Genomic DNA, 27,008 nt, shown 5'->3' on the forward strand with positions numbered 1-27,008 from the left:
ACTCAGCAATAATTCAGCTCACTTCAACAACATTTATTGAGGATATGCTGTGGCTAGAGAGCAGGCCTCAGACTCAAGGTAACTTAGGTTCAAATATTACTTCTGATACATACCTGGCTTTGTGACCTCAAGCAAGTTATTTAACCTCTCTGTATCACAAGTAACTCTCTAAGACTGTAAGTAGCAGGATAATTGTTTTGGTTTCCTTATCCAGAGTTCCCTACACCAGTGAATAATAGAGAACCATTGAAGGTTTGGTAGAGGGGAGTGACATAATGTATGAATTGAGGAGATTCTTTTGTCAGCTGTGTGAATGACGGCTTGGAAAGAAAAGAAATCAGAAATAAGGAGACCAGTCTTCTGGCTGTTATAGTGGTACAGGTGAGAGGTAGCAGGTGCCTGAATTAGTGTGACAGTAAGAGTGAGAGCTGAAAGCTGAGGATGAATAGATGAGTGTTACAGAGGAATGATCAATAGGACAGGGCAGCTGATTGGATTTTAGAGGTGACAAAGAGAAAAAACCCAAAGGTAATTCTGAAATTTTTGAGATAAGGTGACTTGGGGAGTACTGGTATCATCAATGGAACTAGGGCAAGAGGGGAAAAAAATCTAGGGGGGAGGACCAATTATGTATTCATTTTGTGACATTGAGTTTGAACATCCAATGGGACATCCAGGCAGAATGATCTAATGGGTCATTGGAGATACAAGACTGAAGCTTTAGGGAGAAATCAAAGTTGGCTATGGAGAATTGGGAATCATCTGCAAGGAGGTGATCACTGAATCATACATTTAAGAGCTGGAAGTCACCTTAAGGGCCATCAAACCCAAACCCCTCATCTAACAGTTGAGGAAACTGAGACCCAGAGAGATTAGGTGACTTGCCAAGGGTCACACCATTAGTGTCTGTGATGGGCTCTGAACTCAAATCTGCCTGACACCAAGTTCAGTCTACTGTCTACTCTACATGATACCACAGAGACAGATGAAATTGCCAAAGGAGAGCACATAGAAAGAGAAGAAAGGAGGACTGTGTTGAGGGACTCGTTGCTGTATAGCAGTGGCGGTCCTTCTATAGTCTGTATCTCTTTATGTAAGACTGGAACACGAACCACGGACCATCTCCCACTCTTTACCCCTTGCATTCTATTATGTAAGGATACTGACTGTAACTTAGTGCCTTCATGAGATAGTTCCCTATCCTTGCACCACGACAGAGGGTGATCAAGTACTCCACTCTTGTCAATATTCAGTAAAAACGTTAAGAGGATGAATGGAGTTATATAAGTGAAGCACCTGCTGGCCTTCAAAGAATCATAGACTGTAAGTCAGGAAGGACCTTGGAAGTCATTTAGGCTAACCCCCTCATTTTACAGATGAGGAAATTAAGGCCAAGGAAAATGAAATACTTATCCAGGGTCCCACAACCATTGAGGAACAGAACCAGGATTTGAATTCAAGCCTTCTGATTTGAAGCCCCATGCTGTTTCTTCTGAAGATCTGGAAGACGAATTTGAGAACATCCATCCCCCCTTGTTTCTTTGTTGTCTCCAATAAGGAATATGTTAAAGAACTTCTTTCTAATTCTAAGCCATAACTCTACTAATGAACTTCTCTGCAAACACCCTCCCATTTCTTTTTTTTTTAAAGTTTATATGCTATAATTTTTTAAATTAATGGCATTTTATTTTTTCCATTACATGTCAAGACAATTTTCAACATTCATTTTTTGAAAGATCTTGAGTTCCAAATTTTTCTCTCTCCCCCCCTGCTCTCACCCCTCCCTGAGATCACAAGCAATCTGGTACAGGTTATATATACATGTGCAATAATGTAAAACACATTTCTACATTAGTCATATTGTGAAAGAAGAAACAGGAAAAAAGACAACACACACATACAAAAGTGAAAATAGTATGCTTTGATCTGCATTCAGATTCCATCAGTCCTTTCTCTGGATGTGGATAGCATTTTCCATCATGAGTCTTTGGAATTGTCTCATATTATTGTATTTCTGAGGAGAGCTAAGTCAATCATAGTTGATCACAGCGTCACTATTGACTTTGTACTGTGTTCTTCTCTTCTGCTCACTTTACTCAGCATCAGTTCATGTAAGTCTTTCCAGATTTTTCTGAAATCTGCCTGCTCATCATTTCTTATAGCACAATAGTATTCCTTTGCATTCATATGCCACAACTTGTCCAGTCATTCCTCAATTGATGGGCATCCCCTCAATTTCCAATTCCTTGCCATCACAAAAAGAACTATTATAAATATTTTTGTGCATGTAGGTCCTTTTCCCTGTTTTTGTGATCTCTTTGGGATACAGACCTAGTAGGGATATTGTTGGATCAAAGGGTATACACAGTTCTATAGTGCTTTGAGCATAGCAAATTGCTCTCCAGAATGGTTGGATCAGTTCACAACTCCACCAACAGTACATTAGTGTCCCAATTTTTCCACATCTTCTCCAACATTTATCATTTTCCTTTTCTGTCATATTAGCCAATCCAATGGGTATAAGGTGCTACCTCAGAATTATTTTAATTTGTGTTTCTCTAATCAATTGTGATCTAGAGCATTTTTTCATATGACTCTATATAGCTTTAATTTCTTCATCTGTAAATTGTCTATTTATATATTCTTGCCTGTTCGTATCCCTTGAACCCATTTCTTCAAAGTCATTGTTGCCTTCTTCCATTTTTAACAGATTTGAGTTGTATTTAACAAGAACACATCTAGTCTGCCCTGGTATGAAGAATTCAAATCCTGGGGTGAATTAGTCTAGATTACTCTATATCAAGAGTTTGTAACCTGGGGCTTGTGGGCTTATATTTTTATAACTGTATTTCAAGATAATTAGTCATCTGTAACCCTATGTATTTTATTTTATGCACTTCAAAATGTTATTCTGAGGAGGGATTCATAGACCTCAGCAGACTGCCAACAGGGTCATGACACAAAAAAAGATTAAGATCCCCCGATGTAGATTCTGGGTGTTCTCCATCCACAGTGGCTATTCCTGGGATAATATTCTCCAGGATCTCCAAAATAACATTCTTTAAACAAAAAAAAAAATCAGTGACAAAATAGTTACTGTCCCTGAGCTGGAAGCAGAGCAGTTTACCCCCCCCCAAAAAAAAAAAAGATCCTCCTTAGAGATTTGGGTTGTGCTCCCAATTCTGTCCTTACCTAGCCCATGTGACTTTGGGAAAACCATTTAATGTCTTTCCTCATTTAGGAAGTTATGATGGTAGATTAAGTGACTGATTCCCCCTAAGGTTCCTTCTGGCTCTTACATTCTATGGTTCCTTTAAAATTAGATTAGTTGCCCCAGAAGTAATTTTGAAGTAGAATTTTTTATTCAATAAACATTTATTAAGCACCCACTCTGTGCGAAGTGATAAGGATATAATCCAATGAGGGAAGGCAACACACAAAAGGAAACTGAAAAGGGAGGGAAGGAGGCATGGAAAGTGAGGGAGAGGGGTCGTGATATGGAGTGCAGCTGTGAGGTAATGAAAAGCTGGCTCACCTGGGTCTACTCCTTAAATGGAGATTGTGGGAGGAGCTCTCTTCTCTGCCCTCCAGTTAGAAGAGCCCCGCGGGGGGGGGGGGGGGTGAGAGTATTGATGAGGTCTGAGTACAAGGGGTGATGTGATCTTGCCGGTTAATGAGCTTCTTGTAGGCATAATGGAGAATTCCAGAGATGTACAGCCAGCAAGAAATGACTCCAAGTACAGTTTTCTATTTCTTAGTGAAAAGACATCTTATTGAGCCATCTATTATCCAGAGTCTCAGTAGGCCTATGTTCTTACTCAACTCAAGCACTTATTTGGTTTATGGGCCAAGGTTAATTTTACCCATTCTCTGGACATCCTAGGGAAATAGGATTAATAATCCTAACCTATCTCTTACACTTAGTTACTGAAAATTTAATGACAATTATTGTGCAAGATTCATTCCACTGGGGACATTGTGTGATAGGTGATTGTGTCAGGAATACCCTAGATTGGGAAAGCAAATACCATTATCTGAGGGAGTAGTTTAAGATAACTGGCATTGCATTCATTTTCATGCAATCAGGTTTTGCAACATGGTATTATGGAAAGTATGCTAGATTTGGGGCCAGGATACCTGGGTTCAAATCCCACTTCAGACATGTACTGGACATATGACCTTGGGGCAAATTACTTAACCTTTCTGGACATCATGGCCTGCAAAATTAGGGGTTTGTATGTAATGGCCTGTAAGATTCCAAAATGATGACCATTTTCATTGCAAATTATAAAGGCAGCGATTGTTAGTTCTGAGATACATTCATCTGGGTGTGTTGCTTATAGCTGTTGTGTTGTTGTTTTTTTTTATAGGACACTATGAGCCAGTGATTCCAAGTCTATTAACCACTCGGCCTGTTCTCTGTAAAAGGAGGATATCAGTGGTGTTGTCCTGACCTGCCTTAAAGGGTTGTTGTGGAGGCAGTATTTTATAAACTTAAATTCCTACATAACTATATTATTCTTGGTGAGAGAGAAGAAAGGGAAAGAAGAGGCATTTATATAACACTTATTATATACCAGGCATTATGCTAAGCACTTTACAAATGTCTCATTTTTGATCCTCACGACAACCCTATAAGGTAGGTTATGTTATTATCTCTACTTTACAATTGAGGAAACTGAGGCAGATAGAGGTTAAGTGACTTGCCCAAGGTCACACAGCTAATAAATGTCTAAGGTGAGAATTGAACTCAGGTCTTCCTGACTCCAGGACCAGCCCTTTATCCACTGTGCCACCTAGCTGACGTCACTCGTTTTTTTTTATTTAGGCCTCATACCTAGCACCTAGTGCCCTGTGTTTCCTCAAAGGCATTTAATCGTCAAGTATTGTTTTCAAACAGGGAAGAAGAGGCCTCGGATCTGTTTTCGTCTGGGCATCTGGAAATGGGGGAAGAAGTAAAGATCACTGCTCCTGTGATGGGTACACCAACAGCATCTACACTATCTCAATAAGTAGTACCGCTGAAAGTGGGAAGAAACCATGGTATCTGGAGGAGTGTTCATCTACACTGGCCACAACTTATAGCAGTGGAGAATCCTACGATAAGAAAATCGTATGTCTTTTGATCTAATGTCTATTTTTTTAAATCCTTTTATATCAAAGTAAAGAAAAACTGACTGATAATGCAAGGGGAAGCATGTAAGCCATGATTTGGAAGGTTAATCAGCTGCCTAGAAGACTTTCACTTTTTTAAAAAAAAACAAACAATAACAACAAAACTCCAAACATTTTGTTGTGTATTGGGACCTTTTTCCTTCGGTTTAATTTCTCAGAGGATCATGGCTAGAGCTGGAAGGAATCTCAGAGGTCAACTAGTCTAACACCATCATTTTGTATATAAGGAAACTGAGGTCCAGGTACATGACATGCCTCACCCAAGGTGACACAGGCAATAAGTGTCAGAGATGGGATTTGAACCTGCCTCCTGGGATGTCAGAATTAGGGCTCTTTGATTCTCTTCACAGATGCCTGATTCGGGGTGAATGTGCATTCCATCCAGAGGCAGGTGATCTAGAGGAAAGAAGTCAGGAGAGCTGGCTTCTTATTCCATCTCTGCCACTAATTAACTATCTGACCTTGTGCGAATCACTTCTTTGAATCCCAGTTTTTCATTGTAAAATTCAATTCAACAACCATTTGTTAAACTTTGTGTGTAAGGTACTGTGCCAGGTGCTGGCTGTTCGGAGACAAAATGAAGCCCCCCCCCCCCCCCAAAAAATAGCCCCTGCCTTCTGTCCTCATATTCTATGGGGATATTAATTGTTAAGTATGCCTCATAAGATTTGCTCTGTGCATCAACTGAAATAAAATATGTAAAAACCTCTGTAAATTTTGAAATCCTATGCAAATATTAGCTGCTATCATTATGATTATGACCAACATTGTTTTTCCTTTCTGTGGCTTCTTTAGTTTATTAAATGAGAGGGCTTATACTAAAGAAGTCTTCGGTTAGATTTCATGGGGTCCATGGACTTGAATGAACAAAATTTACATCTTTATTTTTAATAACTTCTGGTTGAAATTTAACATTTCCTCCAATCATTTAAAAACGTAATTCTGAAAAGGGTTTCACAGGCTTTTCCTGACGGCTGAAGGGGTCCATAACACAAAAAGAAAAAAAAATCTCCATTAAGTGATCTCTGAGGCCCCTTCTAGCTTTAACGATCTGTGAGTCTATAAAAGAGCCAAATATTAAGTTTTGAACTATTATTAATCTAGTATTCTTTAAAAGCAAAGGCTAGATATATGTGATTTTTCCAAATAAGCACCACCAATTGTGCTTCAGAAATAAAAGTGTGTTTTTCCAGTCAATCATCAACGTGCCTTCCTATCTTACTTCTAAATCTTGGTACTGGTAGACTTTTGTACCGAGCCTTCCTTTCCTGCTGTCCAACATTGACTTGACAATTTTTCATTCTGACACCTTTTCATCCTTTATCTTTTCCTGAAGCCATGCTTGTAAAGTGTCTGGTGGTGTAATTTATCGCTTTGTTTGGAAGCCTGGCCATGTTACCTGACACTTTTTAGCAGGAAGTTGACAAAGTCACTTGTCAGGCTCTGGGCTCCAATTTCCTGTGGGTTCACTAGGATCTTTTTACCTTCCTCTTTCTGGTCATTCCAAAATTGCTGGCTCTGACTTTCCCCAGATATCTAGTGTACACATAACAGAATGAGGTTAGGCCCCAGATGAAATCCTCCTAGCCCATCCTAACTTTTTTAATTGCACAGTTTTGGACAGTTGAAATGAAAACCACCCTCCCTTTTCAATGTCACGTTGTCTCTTGGGATTTTTTTCATCAATCCTAGATGAAGAACATGAAAACTTGAATCTATATTCAGAGGTCCCAACTCACCCTCTCTTCTTCTAGTGACTATATACCCCTGAAAATTCTTTTCTGATTCCTCTAACTTTAAAGAACCTAGCAAAGAAGGAAATGATGGACCATTTTCATTGCAAATTGTAAAGTCAGTGATTATTAGTTCTGAGATACATTCATCTGTGTGTGTTGCTTATAACTATTGTGTTTTTTTAATAGGCATATATCAAGGTTTGTTTACAACCATTTGATGAATACTTGTTTTTGGAGTCCTAAGTTTATTATTTTTTTTTGGCCTGATAATAAACCTGTAAGCAGATGAATATCAGAAAAAAGGGCAGCTTATAGAGTTGTCCTATTGACCTGGTATACAGAGAAAAAATAGGCATCATTGTCTGAAGCGTTTCATATTTAGAGAAGCTGTACTCTGATTCTTATTTTAAAAATCAAAAATATGAAAATTATCCCCTTCTGCCATTAAGGAGCCCGGTCTTTCTGAGGGATCTTATGGAATTGTAGTCCTGCACCAAGGTCAATGCATATTCATAAGACTCCTACTCATACTAGAATGTATGGGGTTCTCAGGGAGCATGAACACCTCTGGGGTGAGGGTTTGCTGAGCCATTTTCAGGACTGCTCATCTCTCTTTGGTGTCTATCTGTCCCCCAACTCTCACCTGTGGCTCCAGGAAGCTGCAGTATGTCCAGTGGCCAAACCTCAGTAAATCATGTCAGCAGATGGGCTGAACAATGGGAGCTAATAGGCCTCAAATCTATTGGTGAGTTATGGGGATGTCTACCCCAATGACATGAAGACCTCTGAATGGTGGAATGGGTAGATGAGTTTGTTTCAGCAGCCACGCAAGCAGTGAAAGCAGGAGCTGCGGAATGTGTAGACCTTGGTCAGACATTGAAAACGCCTAGGTTATCCTCTGCATCCCAGACTATTGCCAGTCATCCTGACATTTGTCTTGCCATTGGACTTTGATGACTATGGAAAAGAGTGAGGCTGATGATTCGTGCAACTCTGCCTCACTTAAATCCAAGTCATGCACAAGTCAAGACATCACTTGTTCATGATGTCATTGGACTGACAATAGCAGCAACAGTTCATGCCAGGAGGTTGCTGGGTTTTATTTTATTCTCCATTCCAAGAAGGGACGTATGAGAAGAGGGAAGGTTAGACAAGGTTGTCTCCTCTCCAAGTTCAATAACATTTGAACCATGTTAATTAATAATGATGATGAGAAGTATTTTTATAGCACTTTAAGATTTGCAAAGTGCTTTGCAGACATGATCTCATTTTATCTTTAAAACAACCATAGGGGGGCCAGCCAGGTAGCACAGCGAGTAAGAGCACCGGCCCCAGAGTTGGGATGACCTGGAGATCGAATCCCAGGCTCAGACACTCAGCACCACACCCAGAAACACCTGGCCGTGTAACCTTGAGCAAGTTACTTAACCCCAATTGCTTAGGGGCGGCCAGGTGGCTCAGTGAGTAAGAGCACCGGCTCCAGTGTTGGGATGACCTGGATCAAATCCCGGCTCAGATACTTAACACCACACCCAGAAATAACTGGCTGTGTAACCTTGAGCAAGTTACTTAACCCTGATTGCTTAAAAAAAAACACAGGAAGTCAGTGCCACTATTATCTTCATTGTACCAATGAGGAACTTGAGGCAGGCAGAGGTTAAGTGACTTACCCAAGGTCACACGCATTTGAACTTAAGACTTTCTGAATCCATGTGCACCACTGTATCCACCATATCACCCAACTGCCTACATACAAAAAGATATAATTGGATCCTTTTATTTAACTGGAAGTTTAGGAGGGAGAATCGTTGGGGTGACAAGGTCCTTCATCTACCAGTATAGATCAGCCCCATATGTGCAACTCTTAGAGAGCTGCTTGCCAGTCCAGGGAAGTTAAATGACTTGCTTAGGTCTATCCAGCCAGTTTGTTCAAAAGCAGGATTTGTACCTATGTCTTTCTGGCTCTAAGGCTAACCATCTCTCTGTTATTCCATGCTGCCATTCTCCTTTATTTAATATGTAAATAATGTTGCCTGTGTCATGAACCAAAGACAACATATAAAAGCATTATTTAATTTTCTTTTTTTTCCTCTTTCTTGTTATTTATTGTGCATTCACAGAAAATACTCTTTTTATCTTGAAAAGATCAGTGGGGTTTCTATGCCCTGGGATGCTGGCCATCCATTCCCAAAGTTTTAGCTATTTTGAGTTGCCTTGTTTGGGTGGGATGTTTTGATTCCTTCTGACTTAACCTTTCATTCCAGTAATTTTTTTCTGCATGTTTTCTCTACTTTTCCTCTACTGAATCCTTATCTTGGTACCTAGTATGTTTTCCCCATTCCTAGTGATAAAGAAAAGTGCCAAGGGGTCATTAGATTTCCCTATAATCACTGTTCTTAGATTCAGAGAATTACAGTGCTGAAAAAGACCGTGAGAGATCATGTCTCCAGTGTAGTCCCGTGATAAGTCCCAGAATGCTGACGTGACATACAAGATGACACATTGAGTTAGTGGCAGGGCCAATACTTACAATCCAGATCCCTGAACTCCTCGGAACAGCTAGTCATAGCTGTTCTTTTGTGCCTTGTCTCCCTGAGTTTATTTACTTGAAGTGAAAACTCAGAGGGAGAATTTTAGAAAACTACCAGCTGCCAAACTCTCAATTATGGTGAGGCCCGACTGACAGAGCATTCAGTACCATGGGCTGACACTATCTGATGGTCTACTCACAGAAAAATACTTAACTCCACGATAGGCTGCTTCGGAGGAATGAACGATGGATCCTTTCTGTGGCTGCCCAAGAGTTAAAATGGAGATGATGATATTTAACTGACTCATAAAATCTCTATCCCTCAATTTTCAGATTCCACATTGTAAATCTTAGCTGGTCCACGTTTCCTGTTAACACTATGTTTTGTTTATTTTTTAAACTCTTATTCTGATTTCTTACTCCATGTTAACGGTGATTTTTCTCAGTATACAACCTTCAAATTATTTGATCTGGTTCATTCCAAATTGCCTAAGGCAATATAACTTTTGTGTCCAGGTAGCCAAGAGACATAGTTTCTACCTGGTGTGGTATAGTGGAGGAAAGTGCCAGGGCCTAGCTTGGATTTCTAACTCTGCCACCTATTAGGTATGTGACCTTGGACAAATCACTTAACCTGTTACCTCACAGGGACACTGTGACCCATTCTACCTATGCAGTAAAGCTCTCGTTTGTATTAACAGCATTAATATTATATAGTTATTTAATATGCTGTAATCTGGTATTAGCTCCAACCTTTCATGTTCCGGCTCTTCCTTATCCTTTCTAGGCTTCAAAATGAGACCTAATTTCATCCTTGTGGATAGTGATCTTTTTTCTCAATGGGCTTTGATCCAGAAGCCCATGCTTCCTTGGTGAGTGTTTGCTGACAGAAATTAAAGAGACAAGAGTGTGTTTTTTAGGATTATCTGTCTGTGTAGTCAACAATTTACTATCATCAGACTAGAATTATTTCTCTTTGTATTCAATCCTGTTCCCCAAATACATTAATTTCCTTCTGTCATTTATATAATATCCAAATGTTCTTGGTATGATTATTCATTCAAGAGGTACTTTTGTGGTCAGAATATGGGCATATTTGTGGAACATTGAAACAAGTCTCCTCTTTCACTAAACCTAATAGGTAACCAGTGTTTATTAGGTGAAAACATTTATTAAGGACCCAGCATATCAAAGTAGGGAGAGGTGTTAAGAGGGACACAAAGATTAAGTAACACATAAGATTTTGCCTTCAAGCAGATTGCCAACGAACTGGTCCCAGCAAGGAAGCTGACTGTGTTGTATTCAGGAAATTGTATAGCACTTTGAACTGATCAATCAAGTATTTATTAATCACCTACTGTGTTCCAGATGCTGTGCTAAGTACTAAGGATGCAAAGAGAAAAAAAAAGGGGAATAGCTTTTCTACCTATGGATGCTTTGTGTAGGCTAAGTGGTGCAGTAGAGAAAGGACTGGGCCTGGAATCAGCAAGACCTCAGTTCAAATCCTGCCTCAGACATTTATTAGATGTGGGACTCTGGGCAAGTCATTTGATCGCTGACTGCCTCAGTTTCCTTATTTGTAAAATGGGGCTAATAGCACCTACCTCACAGGTTTGTTGTGAGGCTCAAATGAGATAATAATTTTAAAGTGCTTACCACATGCCTGAAGCATATTAAGTGCTATATAAAGGTTAGCTATGGAGGTGGTGCAGTGAATAGAGCACCCTCCCTGGAGACAGGACGTGAGTTCAAATCCAGTCTCAGACATTTGACACACTTACTAGCTGTGTGACCTTGGGCAAGTCAACCCCAATTGCCCTGCCTTCCCCCCTCCAAAAAAATCCCCAAATGTTAGCTACTAATACTACTATTATTATTATTTAGTTATCATCATCTTCCACTACTACTACTATTTTAGTTATCATCTAGTCGTAGGAAACCTAAATTTGTTTAGAGATTTTGAGACAGATTATCCAGAAAAAAGTCAGAAGGAGAATGGGAAAAATTGTTCCTGAAAAGCTCTGGTTTTCATTTGGCCTGCTAAAGACAATCCATATCTCTTACTTGCCTTGGCTCTTCATTAAACACTATTTTCTCTATATTGTCTATGACACTCTGGCACAGCTGGATCTATTTTCAATGATTAGTATGACATATCATGTGGGTTATATGATGTGGCTTGTGTCAGCTTGCACCAGAAAGCCCTGTAGCGGAGTGCATAGAGCTGACCTAGGAATTAGGAAGACCTGGGTTGAATATAGCTTTTGATCCACACTGATTGCATGACCTTGGGCAAGCTACTGTAAGTCACAAAGCCAACCGAGAGGTGGTGGAGTGCCTGGGGGGAAGGCTTGAAGTCTGAAAGACCTGTGTTCAAATTACACTTCAGACATTTTAGGTATAGGACCCTGGGCAAGCTACTTGTCTTGTCCCTTAGTTGTTTTTCTCATTTGTAAAATAGGGATAATAATAGAACCTGCCTCATGTTGTAAGGATGTGGATCCTTAAGATTCTATGTAAATATTGTTATTATTGTTATTAAGTAAGCATTAGTTTGCATTAATCATAAGTTCAGTTTTTAAAAAAGAAAAAAATTAAGGCAGCTAGGTGACACAGTGGATAGAGCTTTGGGCCTGTAGTCAGGAAGACCTGAGTTCAAATATGGCCTCAGACACTTAATATCTGAGTGACCCTGGGCAAGTCACTTAACTCTGCCTCAGTTTTCTCATCTGCAAAATGAGCCGGAAAAGGAAATAGCAAATTACTCTAATATCTTTGCCAAGAAAACCCCAAATGTAGTCACAAAGAGATCAGAGATGACTGAAACAACTGGAAAAAACAACAAAACCAAACCACATTATAACCTTTCTAAACTAACATAGCAAGTAAACAATTAGGTTTTGGTAGGAGCTCCCATACATGCACCCTCTGAGCTCACAAATCTTTTTTTTTTTCCATTATTGTTTTGGTAGGTAGTTCTAATGTTCACATGAACCTTGTTCAAATAGTTGAGATTGAGTTGAGCCAGGTATTGCTACAGGATGGGAAGAATGGAAGGATGATTGTCACATAATTACAATACATAAGAATTATATTTTAAAAATTAAAGTCAGCTGTATTCCTGCTCTCCAAACCTCAAACAATGCAATTTAACAAGTATTTATTATGCCCCTACCAAATACCTTATTGGGAGAGATAAGACACATTGTGAAACATAACACAAGATATCTCAGTGTATGATTCAGTGGCAAAATATATCAGGCAGACAGAAAGTGCCATTAGAAGTCAGAGAAAGGAGAGATTGATATGGGCCTGTCATTGATTCATTCAACCTACATTTATTGAGTACTTTCTATGTTCAAGGTCCATCACTGGGGGGCTGGGAGTTATAAAAAGAAAACCAGGACATTGTTCATGCCCTCAAGACACTTACAAGTTCCTTCATTATAGAGAGTAGCTATTACTTGAAGAGGGTCCAAAACAAAAAAGCAGCCAAAAACATTTCTGTAATATTGTTGGTTGTATGGAAATCCTCATGGCTGAATCAATATAACATGCTCTGTGTGGGTGATTTGCCAAACATATTACAGGGCCCTGCTTCACAATGATATTCATTAAAATGCAATTTTACCTCTGGAATTATCTTTCCAAATTCTGGACATGGAAAAAAATGGGAGATTCATTTGTGATGAGCAACCTTTGTGTAAGCTAGACTCTCAGCTCCATTTAGGAACTCGTGGGCACATTTTAGCCATTACAGTCATAGATTGGGGCTGCCATGCCAATTATGTAAAGACTTTACTCCTTCAAGAGAGCTTTGATGTAAGTTTAATTTATGCCAGAAGAAGTTTGATTTTTGTATCAGTCTGTGATTGCTGTGGGCATAAAAATATGAAATGGTCTTCCATCTTATGTTTTTTAATCCTGTTGTGCTAAATAAATCAACAGCACATATTTTATTCATTAATACATTTAGGTTTTCATTTCTACCATTAGTCCTCATGAGGGATGTGGAAAGACTTTTCTTGGCCAATGTTTAAAAAACAGAGATAAAAATTGATAGTAGAAATTGATTCAACTCAGCAGACTCTTAATATCACTTGCTGCTTAAAAAAGAAAATTTCCCTGTGTTCAGTGGCTCTTTTAGCTGATATACTATAAGGCCTCCTTAAAATATGGGAGTTGGTGTGATCATATATAATTTCAAGGAACTAAAAGCAAGTACAGCAAAATTTCAAATCCTTATCATTTGAATGCACGAGTCGATTAAGCTGAATTACCATCAGGAAGTATAATCACTAGGTAAAAATGTTCTAGTCACTGCTAAGTCCTCAAGCAATGAAATGAAAAATATCAAGAAATAAGAGACAGCTTTTAAAAATTATAATGATCACCTCCGAAGTTATTCTTAGTGGAAACCCTATTTTGATCCTCCACACCTGCTCATTCTCTCTTTCTCAACTAAAGGTTCTTAAAACTTTTTCTTCTTGGGGGTGGAGTGGTAAGGGGAGAGGCTGTGTGAGAGTCACAGACCCCTTTGACATTCTGGTGAAGTCAATGGGCCCTTTTGAAAATAGTGTCCTTAAACATATAAATTAAAATACATGGAACTAGAAAAAAATCAATTATATTGAAATGAAATTATTAAAATATTTTAATCAAGTTCACATAGTTTAAGAACCCCAGTATATAAAGACAAATAGACTTGATAGATACCCCTTCCCCAACCCTCTGCTTCTGATCCCAGTAAGGTTCCAAAGGAAATTAATTGTTTAATACAAATTCACCAACCAACTCTATATCTTTAGCTGAATTTACTGTAGACAGTCATCTGCTTCTGCTATAAGAGATGGCTGAGACAATTTTTATTAGGTGCCTAGTGCCATTCCCTGTTTATTTCACTCAGAGGGGCACAAATGGGATTTTCATAGGTCATCGAAAGGGGCCCACTGGTGAAAATTCCATTTTGGGTGGTAAAATTAAGGAATTAACATTACACTTACACACACACACACACACACACACACACACACACGGGTCCATATAAGTATTTACATTAATATGTGCCTGAATTCTGCAATCAAGACCCATATACTTTTGGATAGTCTTAAACACAGTATTGTAATTTCCTTTGTATCCTCATCTGGGCGATGCACGTAGATCCTCCCTGCTCCCTGCCCCCATGGGTCCAACTGACAGCTGAATGCAAACCCTCCTTTTCACTCATGCTTTGTGACTCCATCAGGTTCTCTATGCATGTATTGTGATTAATGAGGTTGCCCCCATGTGGTCCCAGAATTGGGAATGTCATTTTTCTTCTTGAAATTTGCCTGTTCCTTGGTGGTCTTATTATGCCTTTTCTTTCTAAGGAGAGACCCAAGAGTTCTCTGATGGGGCAGTGCTCCTTTAATGATGAAAACCCTGCCTTAGATCTTTCCGGTAATTCACACCTAACCGTCTTCACCACTGTCAGTAACTTTCTTTTGAAACAGCCCGGCAGGAATTTCCACTTGAAACAGGAAGAGAAGGGAATGAGGATGTCTTCTTTGTCTCTTTTTTCCCCTGGGGTGGGGGTGGAGTGTAGAGAATGGGCTTGAGTTTTCTTGAGGAAGACTTGCTGAAAGAAAAAAATAAAATGAGAATAGGTTTTGGAATGCAGCAGGTATATATTTATTATTACTTTTGAGAATAAAAATGTAAAGATGATTAAATATAGATTATACAAAAATAGATAGATAACACAGCCATTTGTGTCAGATTTATCAAAAGATTTGCCTAAACTTGTATATGTGAATGATGGCTACACAAAATGAGAGTGTTGGATGGGAAAAGGCAAATTATCATTTGGCACTTGACGTTTTGAAGATGTGAAGCCATGGTCTTGGAATGGCCACAGGTGGTTGTTTGATATGTTCATAAATTTTGCATATACTCCTGATATAGTGGTTGTGGAGTTTTTGTTTGTTTTGTGTTTCTGAGGTTTGAGAGCATCTTCACAACTGAGGAATGAGCAGAGTGCCCAGTGGGAAAACAATCCTGCAAAATCTTAAGTCTTTTCTTATGTTGCTGGGGAGAGAGGGGAAATTGTAAGACTTGGTGAAAGAGACAAATTTGTATGAATGAAGTCAACTTAGAAGAATGTAGGCAAACTTTCTGGGCTGCAACATATGTGAGGACGCTTTGGTCACAACTAGTGCTTCTTTGCGTTCTAGAATGAATGCATTCACGTGAGACACTCATCTGATTTAAAACCAATTCTAAAAAGGCTGAACTTTCTAAATCTAGTCCTACATGAAACAAACTTGGTCTCTACATAAACACTTAGTATAAGACAGGTTTTTTTTTCCTCTTCTCAAGTATTTTCAGTATCTATTGCCCTTGAATCTTGATTAGATTATAATGCAAGCTGGGCTATTAGTGGCCAGGCTATAAATATTGGTATCCTTCCCCATTCCCCATCTTCTCTTTTTCATAATCTGTATTTCAGTGCCTCTCTGAATGTATAATTATTAGGCAAGAAAGCCAGGTAACTTAGAGTGCATAAAATAGAAGGGAGAAGAGGAAACTCAAGAAAGAAAGAATACATAAGAATGGTCCTGCACATTGATGGCACTCCCCATAAAATGAGTGTTTAACTAGATGACCTCAAAGGTCCCTTCCAGCTCCAACAGAATCCTATGATTTCAATAAAGAATCACCAATTTCATGCATATGCACAGGGTCTTCTCGACTGTTTCTGACATCTTTGGATCCTGTCCTTTGAAAGATCCTATTTGTTTCTAGTAGGACTTAAAAGAAATTCCACAGCTAGTTTATTAGGGATTTATGTAGTACTTTTCTTCTGGGCAGCTCAGTGCACTTTACAAACTGAATCCCATTAATCCTCAAGCTCCTCTTGGTGGGACCACATGTAGAGATTAGAGAGAAGGGTCATTGTTTTTCTGCCACCCGCCTTCACCTTTCTGCTGTGTTGGCCAAGAAAGGAGCCAATTGCATTACTGATTTCCACTAGGAACTAGAATAAGATCACTAACTCATCTCACAAACCACTGAACACTTATTGGATAGCCCTGGTATTCAGCCATTCCAGCATTGAGCTAGATTCACAGTGGGCAGACATTATTTATCTAGTTCCTATATTTTTACAAGGAAAATAGTGTAACACCAGATCTACTCATAACAACAAGTGTACACAATAATGCCATGAATCTGTGTTACATGTAGGCTAATTCATAGATTGTTTGTATTGTTCAAAGTACTTGGGGATCTTTGTGCATACTCATTTCCATAAATCACTTAATTCTATTCTAGTAATAATTCTCATTTTCTCTCTCTCCAAGCTCCTTTCTCTGTCTGTCTCTCTGTCTCTGTCTCCCCTTCTCCCCCCCCCAACAGGTATCCTACTGCATACTTATAATTATGACTAAAATGTGTGGGTGTGAATAGAATAATTTCTAAGCTTCTCTTGGTATTTATTTTTGTTTCAACAGATGGATGATCCATTTTTAAGCACAATTTTCAGATCCTTCACTTTACAGGTGCATCTCAAGATGAATAATCATTTGGAACAGTGGATTAAAACTAGTATTATTTTTTAAAATCTCATTTTGTCTCTTATTTTTTAAATCTTATTGATGTCTCTTGTTTTTATATCACACTCATTTCTGGATATGTCCCTGCTCCCCATCCAGTAATGCATCCTTTGTAAAAAGGCTTTTTAAAAGAAAAAAAAAAGTAAAACTAACACATATGAGCACATCTCACAGTTTGTCTCAGATTTGTTATTTCTTATAGTACCATAATGGTGTAAGACATTCATGTACAACCAAATTGATAGCTACTTACTTTCCTTTTTTTTTTTTTTTAAGCAACCAGGGTTAAGTAACCTGCTCAAGGTTACACGGCCAGTCATTTCTGGGTGTGGTGCTGAGTATCTGAGCCCGGATTTGATCCAGGTCATCCTGACAGTGGAGTCAGTGCTCCCACTCACTGAGCCACCTGGCCGCTCCTGGCTACTTACTTTCTATCTAGTTCTTTGCTGGCATAAAAGTTCTGCTAGAACCTTTCTTCTTGTCTTTGACTTCTTTCGTGTTATATACATAGTGATGGGATCTCTTGGGAGGTGGACAATTTCATTTTAGTTACTTTTCCAAAAAAGTACAATTTCTACTTGCTTTCCTTGATGTTTGGACCAATTCACAATTATGCTAACTCTGTGTTAGTGTGGTGGTATTCTACAGCCCTTCCAACCTTGATCATTTCATCTCTCATCTTTGCCAGTTTTTAGAGTGTGAAGTGAAAACTCAGAATACATTAAGCACTTTGTTAAGGATTTCCAGCACTGTGCTAAGTGCTAGCTATTTGGATTTTTCTTATTAATGATTTGAAGCAATTTTCCATAGGAATGTAAATTGTTTACAATTCTTTTGAAAACCATCAAACTAATATTTTCAAAGCTCTCCCCCCATTTATGATGACATTTCTTCCCCCATTCAAGGTGTTATTTTTTTCCTCACATGTGACTGTTATTGGTCACAGAAATAGTTTGGTTTTTGGCATGTTTTGGGGGCTCTCTGGGCTGCGTCCTAAAGTTTTACTTTTCCTTTTTTCCAGATCACCACAGACTTGAGGCAGCGTTGCACAGACAACCATACAGGAACGTCAGCCTCGGCCCCTATGGCTGCCGGCATCATCGCCCTGGCCTTGGAAGCCAAGTAAGTTTTGATCTGTACCTTCTATTCACTGGTGACACCCTCCTTCTAGTAGGGCTTGAACACTGTTCCCTCCCCTGCCACTCAGAACATCATCTTTTTTTCTCCCTTCATACCCTCCCCCCAATAGATTTATTCTGTATTTAGCTGGGACTGAAAGAGTATAGAGAGGGGAGGTAATTGGTCCTGATCTTTGTAATGTCAAAAGACAACTGGAGTTACCTTCCTGACACACACAAAGATTAGTTCCTGCATGAAAAGATGGCAGACACACATGTCAATATTAAGCTCGTACACATGGCTGTAAAGCCTCTGCCTGGGGAGTTTGGCTTTGCCTGCTGCTGTTCACCTTAGAAGCTATGATTCCTTAGAATCATAGGCCCTCAGAATTGGAAGGGACCCCAGAGGTCACTTAATGCCACCCACCCAAGATAGAATCTCCTTTAGGACATTCCTAACAAATCACCATTTGCCCTTTGCTTAAGGATTTCCAGTGGAACTCATTCCTTTCTAAGGGAGCCCACTCTGCCTTTGGACAACTAAGTCGTTTGTAAGTGTGTCCCTTACAGCCTCATGGAATCTGCCTCTTGAATTTCCATTCACTTCTCCTAGTTCTGCCCTCTGGGTCAAGTCGAAGAAGTCTGATCTTGCTTTCAAATGACAACCGTTCATATACTGAAGGACTAGTTGGTCCCTCTAAGTCTTCTCTTCTCTGAGATAAATAATCCCAAGTTCTTTTACCTGTTCCAAGGCCTCCTACCATACCTTTGGTTTCTCAATGCCCCCCATAAAATATGGCACTCCAAAATGAAAACAATGTTGTCTTTTGACTAGAACAACAGGCTGTGAGTTTCCTCATTCTGGCTACTTAATTTTTTGTTAGTTTTACTAGCTTTTGAGCCAGAGTTATTACCATCCATGAAAACCTCTTGGCTTTTTGTTACATGAAATGCTGTCTAGACTAGAGGGTCATACGTGTAAGCCATAACACTTCTGAGTAAGGCCCAAACCAGATTAATTGGATTAAAGATTAAAATTGGAAAATGTTTAACAAAATAAGAAATAGGACAAAACATGGATAATATTAATATGTGGTTTTCTAAGTCAAGCTGAGGACCCAGGCATTCTTATGCATGGTTTTGAGGGTCTTGGTTCTATTTGAATATGACCCCACTGACCTAGATAGACAGTTTGACAAGTCTTTAGTCCTGCATTAGAGATTTTTCTGGCCCAAGTGTAGACCTCTATCCTTAACCCCATTTAATTTACTTGTTTTGTCTTAGCACATTAGCCCTGGACTATTGATATTTTTTGGATCCTGTTTCTCTCCTACAATGTGTTAGTCATCCCTTCCAGCTTCATGAAGTACTTTATTCTTTCTTTAGGATTTAAAATTTTTTCAAATTAATTTTTCTTCAGGATTTTTCAAAGACCACTGACAGTGGCTTAGCAATTATATTAGCAATTTTTTTTCTACCATAGGAAATTGTCTGTCTGGACATGGTAACTTGAACTTATTAAAAGCAGCTAGTTTTTCTCTTATCACCTCCCACATCTTAGATCTCAGTTCCCTGTTATCCAGTTTTATTCTGTACATCAGAGCCTGAAGATCATTCATAGTAGAGGGAGAAAAAGACAGGAAAAGATTACATCTCTCTATTTCTAATTGTCATTGTCCTATCTGCCTTGATCAATCATCTTATCTCTTCATTGACCTTCTTGTCCCTACCAGAGCTAAAAACGACTTTTTGTTGTTGTTCATTCTTAGGCTTAAACACAAGACTTAACTTGCTCTATGCTCTGGGATTCTTAACATTCTTTGTTACTGCCTTCAGTGACCTGCCCTTCTGTTATTCTTCTTAGATATGTCTTTTTAAAAATATGAGTTGATCCTGGTGTAGCCTCTTGGGTTTCTTTAGATACTAGTTTTTATTTTCTTCCTCATTAGAATAATTTCTGGGTTTTCTTTGTCAGAATTTTATTCTTGAGAGGATCCCATCCTGATTGAGACCACTTTCCTTACAGAATCTTATAGGATGGCATCCTTCCTATCCTCTTTTCTGAATTCTTTGAAAGTATTCTCCCAGAATCAGATGGTGTTTACCCTTCTCCTTTTTATCCATAAATGAAGAAGTCTAAGATGCAGTGAGTGGTCTCTTCTTCACAAGTTCATTTCTGCTTCCTCTGTAAGTTATTGTCCATATTCATGTCCAAAATAGTAGTTTGCCTTGTCATTTCTTCTACCTTTTAAAGAATGCAATGTATAAGCAAGTTATCAATTATTCATTAGTTATTCTACTCATGGCAGAATAATAGAGCTTGAACAGATGTCTGAAGATCTCTGTCATTTCAATTCCATCCCACCGCATCAGCTTTGTTATCTGCTGCTTGAAATTATTCATTTCTGACTAAGTAGCCTTTAGTATATTCCCTCCCTAATAATATTCTTCCTATTTCTTCTTCATTTATTCTAAACTTCTAAACTCTCCTCCACTGCCTAGATGTCCAAACTAGAGGATATCTTACTAATCTTCCCATTTTCTTTTAATCTAATTTGTTCCATTTGAATAAAGCATAAACCATCCATTGTGGTACTCCAGTCCTGAGAGGCATACTAAAACCTGTGAGGTCCAACTTAACTTCTTGTTTATCACCTAGGCTGCTCTGTTTGTGAGCAGAGATCTCAAATCATTTGTATTTTCTGTTGTAATGATGTCATCATATGTAAGAGTAATCTCTAGATAAGAGATTTCTGAGACTAAGCTGGTAGCCTACTTATTTCAAATTGTATTCAGTAAAACAAAGGTATGAGATAAGCACTTTGGACAGACTCTTGGGGTTAAATCTAGCAAGATTTGACCTATAACAAGGTAACTCATTCTCTGTATCAACAGTTAAGTATGTGAACAGAATAATTTATCAATCTTGCTATTATAATTTCCTTCAATGATATACTGAAGGTCAAGGACATTATGACTGGCCTTGAACAATAAACAATCATTTTCCCAAAGAATCATGACAATCCCACTGGGGAAGAAAGGGAAGGCTCATTTAGCACCCTCCCAGGATGAGAGAAAAGACAGATAAGTGGGAAGAAATTTGAGGGTAATAATGAGTCTGAGCTGTTAAAATTGTACATTCAAATTCATACTCTCTGCCAACACAACCCCTCGCTGCTTCCCCTCACCGACACATAAATGTGTACACACACATACACACAAACACACACAGAGTGATTTTGACTACTGTCCTTTATTTTAGGAGAACGTATACACCTTACTGTGGAATAGGGGTTTATATAATCTAAGGCTTCAAATGGGGGAAAAAGTGAAATTTCAGTAAGATATACCTGGATATTGTGATATATTCAATATGTAGTCATACCCTATCTCAAACCCTTGTCATCAGGAGAAATCTAAAAGTAGGATATATGGTTCTTTGCATGAAGGAATGTCACTGATTTTGTCTAGAAGTAATAATCAAGCTGCAACTGTAAAACTTGAAATTAAATTTTGAGAGGAAATCTCTTTAATCACGGACCAAAAAAAGTTCATATTTTATATAACCTTAAGCTAAAGGCCTTGCACAATTCAGGAAACCTTTATTAAGTACCTAGGAAGTAAAAGACACTAGAGATTTAGAAGAAGAAAAAAGGAAAAAAAAAATCACTTTTCTTGCCTAAGGAGTTTGTAGTAATATAATTACTTTCCTGGGCCTCATCTGTAAAGTGAGTCCATAAATTTGGACTAGAATTGAACAGTGGTTCCTATCATTTTTTGTGTGGCACAGACCCCTTTGGCTATATGATGAAACTTGGGGAGCCCTTCTCAGAATAATGTTTTTAAATGCATAAAATGAAAACTAGGATTACAAAGGAAATCTAACATAGTGACATACAGTTATCAATTTTTTAAAGACATTTTTAAATTATTATTAATTAATAAAATTAAAATATATTATTTAAATTTTTTTTAAGAAGTTCATGGGCCTCAGATTAAAAACCCTTGAAAATAATTGTTAACATTTCAACTCTAAGATTCTACAACTATACTCAGTTTCTCCATTTATAAAACAAGCAGATTAGAATAAGGTTCCATTTTGAGGCATCTAGATCGGGAAGACCTGAGTTCAAATGTGACCTCAGACTCTTGCTAGCTGTGTGACTCTGGTCAGGTCACTCACTTACCCTTTGTTTACCTCAATCTGCCGGAGAAGGAAACGGCAAACCATTCCAGTATCTTTGCCAAGAAATCAGCATGAACAGTATTGGATTGCTATGGTCCACAGGGTCACGAAGAGTCAAACACAACTTAACAAGGTTCTATTCAACTCAAATGTGACATTACTCTATAACAATCAAACATCAGCTTTTAAACGTGAAACTTCTGAACTTTAAAAGTAAGAATGTGGTCAAAGAGAACAATTGACACCTGCCATGTAAAATTCAGACCACATGACATTTTCATTAGAGTGAATATTTATTCCATTTAAAAACCTCATTGAAATGTCTGCATATTAATGGCATGAAGATAAGTCCTGCAAACTCCTGACCATTTTCAATTTGCTAAGTTTAAATAGTTTACCAAAATAGAAAAAAAAAAACCCAATTACATTTTAAAAACATGAACAAGATTGGAAGGGGAGAAGGGATTTGTTCACACTTTGGTGGAATTAGACAGCCAGAAGAGCAATGAAGTCTTCAATGGGTTTGTTGACTGACATATTATATATGTGTGAGGGAAAAAACAAGACAAAACCTGTGATTGAAAAAGTGCTACAATCATAAACACAGTGACACTTGTACCATCGTAATCAAGTTTTCTTGAGTCTGAGAAACACATTCTTTGAGAAGTTATTATAATATCATACCAATGACAATTCTATCACTACTGAATCTCACATGCAACATTCCTTCGGTTCACACTTAAATGACTCATTTACACAGATGAGATTACAATTGAGCTGATCAATATATGGAACAGTAATGCATTTTTAAAAAACAATTTGATTCTCGTTTCCTTTTCTCTTTCTTGACATTTGGAACATGTTTCAAGATGAACTTAAAAAGTCATTGACACCAGTGTCTATACACTGGACCAGCCCACTGAATTTCCAGGTTTGAGGCCAGTTTAGAGATCTAAGTCCAATAGAGCATCTAGGTAGAACAGTGGTTAGAGTGTTGGACCTGGAGTCAGGAAGATTCCCCTTCTAAGTTCAAATCTGGCCTCAGACACTTACTAGCCACATGACCCTGGGCAAGTCACTGAATCTTGTTTGCCTCAGTTTCCTCATCTGTAAAAATGATCTGGAGAAGAAAATGGCAAAACACTCCAGTATCTTGACCAAGAAAACCCCAAATGGGGTCGCAAAGAGCCTTACACAACTGAAACAACTCAGCAACAAACCCAACAGAGGAGAAAGAGGCCCCATAACTTGGAGGGGAACAACCTCTTTATCTGCCTTTCTAAGAATTTCCCACAGGTCCACCATTTCCCCCAAGTTAAAGCCCCAGTGAAGGGTGGAAGCCTTAAGTGACAGCAGATGAGGATGAGGTTGAGGATTGAGATTCAAGTACTTTACTCCCAGTAGAAGGTGTTTAAGTGAGGATCCTCTTCAGCCTACATAATATCCCTGAAGGCCTCGGATTCCACATGTAACCCCTACATCAAACTTCGTATGCCTGTAACATTAACTCTCTTATGAAATGCTCCTTCTTTTCAATGAGTGAAGAATAATTGTTATCTTCTGCTTGTGGGAACAGAGCAGGCATCTTAATAAAACTTTCAGTTTCAAGCAGATGGTCTCAGCATAAATGAGTAAGAATTTGTGTCCTTTGCAACCATACTCCTTCCAATTTTACTCAACCCCTACTATGTGTGTGTGTGTTAGCTTTTTGAAACAGATATTTACTAAGCTGGTATAGTAAAGAGTTGGTACATGACACTGCCCAGATCAGGAGCATACTCCCCCAAGAGTACCTGTAGAGACTAAGGTTCATCACTTCAAGCTTAGACCACATGTGATGGAAAGGCTAATGCAGTTCCTTGAATTCTTTTTGCTAGAAGTATTTTCTTTTCCTTTGTGGGGACCCTCATGAAGTTTCCCATAAGTGGGGTTTAACTTTCTGATGGCTTCCTTATAAACACTTATAAGTCCTTACAAACCCTTCTTTGTAAAAATAATTGAATCTTGGAAGTAGACCTTGAGTAAGTCAATTTCTCTGGGCCTAAGTTTCTTTGTCTCTGAAGTGACAGATCATAGGATCATGGATTTAAAAATATAGGAGACCTTGGAGGTCATCTTGAACCTTGTTTATTTTACAAGTATGGAAACTGAGGCACAGAGAGGTTAGAGGTCATAGATTTAATAAGTGGGAGAGCCAGGATCTGAAACCAGATCCTCAAAGTCTAAATCAATCTTTTTTTTTTTACCTCACTGTGTAATGCTACTTGAATTGAGCTCAATGGTCTCAAAGGTCACTCCCAGCTCTAGCCATCTGTGTCTATGCTATTTTGATTACAAAGATGAGATTCATCCTTTTCTCATTCAGCTAAATATCACAGCCATCACTGTACTGGCAAAGTGAAGAGTGTTATTTCTCAGCATTCTGATGGATGTATATTTTTCTATTCAGTTCTAATGATGTGAGAAAAGAAAAAAACTCCGTATCTTGGATAGTTATTGCTATTTCAGCACCTGGCCTTATAAGGATGTATTTGTCCTAACTTTCTTATGGTGCTATAACTGGCAGTCTTAGCCTGCATTATAGGATCCAGAATTGGAGAAAACCTTAGATATCAACCCATACCTGTATAGGAAAAGCTCCAAAGACAGGGAAGTCGCTACCTTCTACTTTTGGTTGTTTCACATTATTAGGAAGATTTTTTTCCCATATAGTGAGTCAAAATCTGCATTTCTGCATCTCCTAATCATTTCTCCTTGTTGTACTTCTTTGATGCCAAGCAAAGCAATCGTTCTTCCATATGACAACCTTTCAGATACTCTACACAGTTATCATACCCTTCCCCCACTCCCTTTTCTGCTTTCGGTTAGATATCTCCTTTCACTTACAACATGTTGGAGATTCTTACTCAGATATGAATTGATATCTAAGGTACCTTCCAATTCTGAGATGCCAGGTGCCAAAATGCCAGCAACCACCTAAGATATGGCATTTTTATCCAGCTCCTGTCACTGAACAGAAATAGTAATATTGACCACAAAGGGAAATTATTTTTAGGTACTTATCATGCCATTTTAAAAATATTTTTAAAAATTAGTTTGCACGTGAAAGTGGAAACATACAAACAACAAAAAAAAAACTAGACATCATTACTTCTGTCAATAGAAAGGAGAGCTCGTTCCTCCCAAAGGGCAGTTCAAGTCATCAATGCTATCAGAGCAGTGCACAAAGAGCCCTTGAATGCTTACAATTGTTGACAAAGCCACCACTGATTTCAGAATGTAGTCATAACTGAGGGGTGTGGAAGGGGGTGTTACAAGAAAATTTTTCCCTCATAGTTTATAGCAGTGAAAGACATTTACTTTTGTGTCAGAAGACCCCCGGATTGTACTTTATCTGATCATGGAAAAGCCCTCTCTCACCCTACTTCATCCACTGCCAAAAGGTGAAAGTCAGACCTTTTTTTTTTAATGGCCCTTCCTGCACCAGCACTAAGAGATTCTTAGATTCTAATAGGGCAGCTAGGTGGTACAGTGGATAGAGTGCTGGGTCTGGAGCCAGGAAGACTCATCTTCATGAGTTCAAATGTGTCACCAGATCCCTACTAGCTGTGTGACCCTGGGCAAGTCACTTAACCCTGTTTGCTCATCTGTAAAATAAGCTGTAAAATGACAAACCGGTATCTTTGCTAAGAAAATCCCAAATGGCATCCCAAAGAGTCATACATTACTGAAAAGGACTGAACAACAAGATTCTCTTGTTCCAGGTAGTCTCTGGGCTGAATGTGTATGAATAGTCTTGAGCCTATAGTGGCCCTGGTAGACTTGAACCCCCATCCCAAAGCATTTTACCCTCACCTGCAAAATTTAACACCCAAATCCTATTCTGTCATCTTTTGTCTTAGGGTACATAGTATTTCTTTTTTTCCCCCAGAATGTATTTATTTATTTTTAATTTTCACATTCATTTCTACAAGATTTTGAGTTACAAATTTTCTCTTTGTCTCTCCCCTACCCCAAGATGGCAAGCATACTGATTACCCCTTACCCCAGTCTGCCCTCTCTTATATACCCCCCAATCCCTCTTGTCCCCCCTTCCCCCTTATTTTCTTGTAGGGCAAGATGGATTTCTATACCCCATTGCTTGTATATCTTATTTCCTGGTTGCATGTAACAACAATTTTTTAGCATTTGTTTTTAAAACTTTGAGTTCCAGATTCTCTCCCTTCTTCCCTCCTCATTCACCCCCACTGGGAAGACAAACAGTTCAATATAGGTTATATATGTGTAGTTATGCAAAACATATCTATAGTAGTCATATTGTGAAAGTTTAACTATATTTCCCACCATCCTATCCCTTCCCCCATTTATTCTATTTTCTCCTTTGACCCTGTCCCTTTTCAAAAGTGTTTGTTCCTAACTATCCCCTCCCCCAATCTGCCCTGCTTCTATCATCCCAGGGCACATAATATTTCAAAACATTTGAAGTGGGAAAATTCACTTTAGAGACAAGTTCCTGCACCCAATAATGGTGTTTCTGGGTTTACCCCCTAGATATAATTAGCCTGTAGCAATGGCCTCACTCCCCTAGTGCAAACAGTGAACAATTCCTGTAAAAAGAAATTGAGAAAAATCATCACATTTATTGATCTCCAGTCAATTATATGGAAAAGA

The 27,008-nt window shown here is 38.6% G+C and overlaps 1 protein-coding gene across 1 annotated transcript in view; it reads left to right on the forward strand.

Moving 5' to 3' along the window:
* Positions 1 to 27,008, forward strand: part of PCSK5 (proprotein convertase subtilisin/kexin type 5) — a 609,050-nt gene that overhangs the window by 285,093 nt on the left and 296,949 nt on the right. The window contains exons 9-10 of the mRNA XM_069085345.1: positions 4,901 to 5,113; positions 18,055 to 18,155. Coding sequence (XP_068941446.1) covers positions 4,901 to 5,113; positions 18,055 to 18,155 — 314 coding nt within the window. The remainder of the gene's footprint in view (positions 1 to 4,900; positions 5,114 to 18,054; positions 18,156 to 27,008) is intronic.

Source organism: Petaurus breviceps, unplaced genomic scaffold (genome assembly GCF_028583685.1).
Source record: "Petaurus breviceps papuanus isolate PSGF00001 unplaced genomic scaffold, PetGlider_PUasm1.0 175, whole genome shotgun sequence".
NCBI lineage: Eukaryota > Metazoa > Chordata > Mammalia > Diprotodontia > Petauridae > Petaurus > Petaurus breviceps.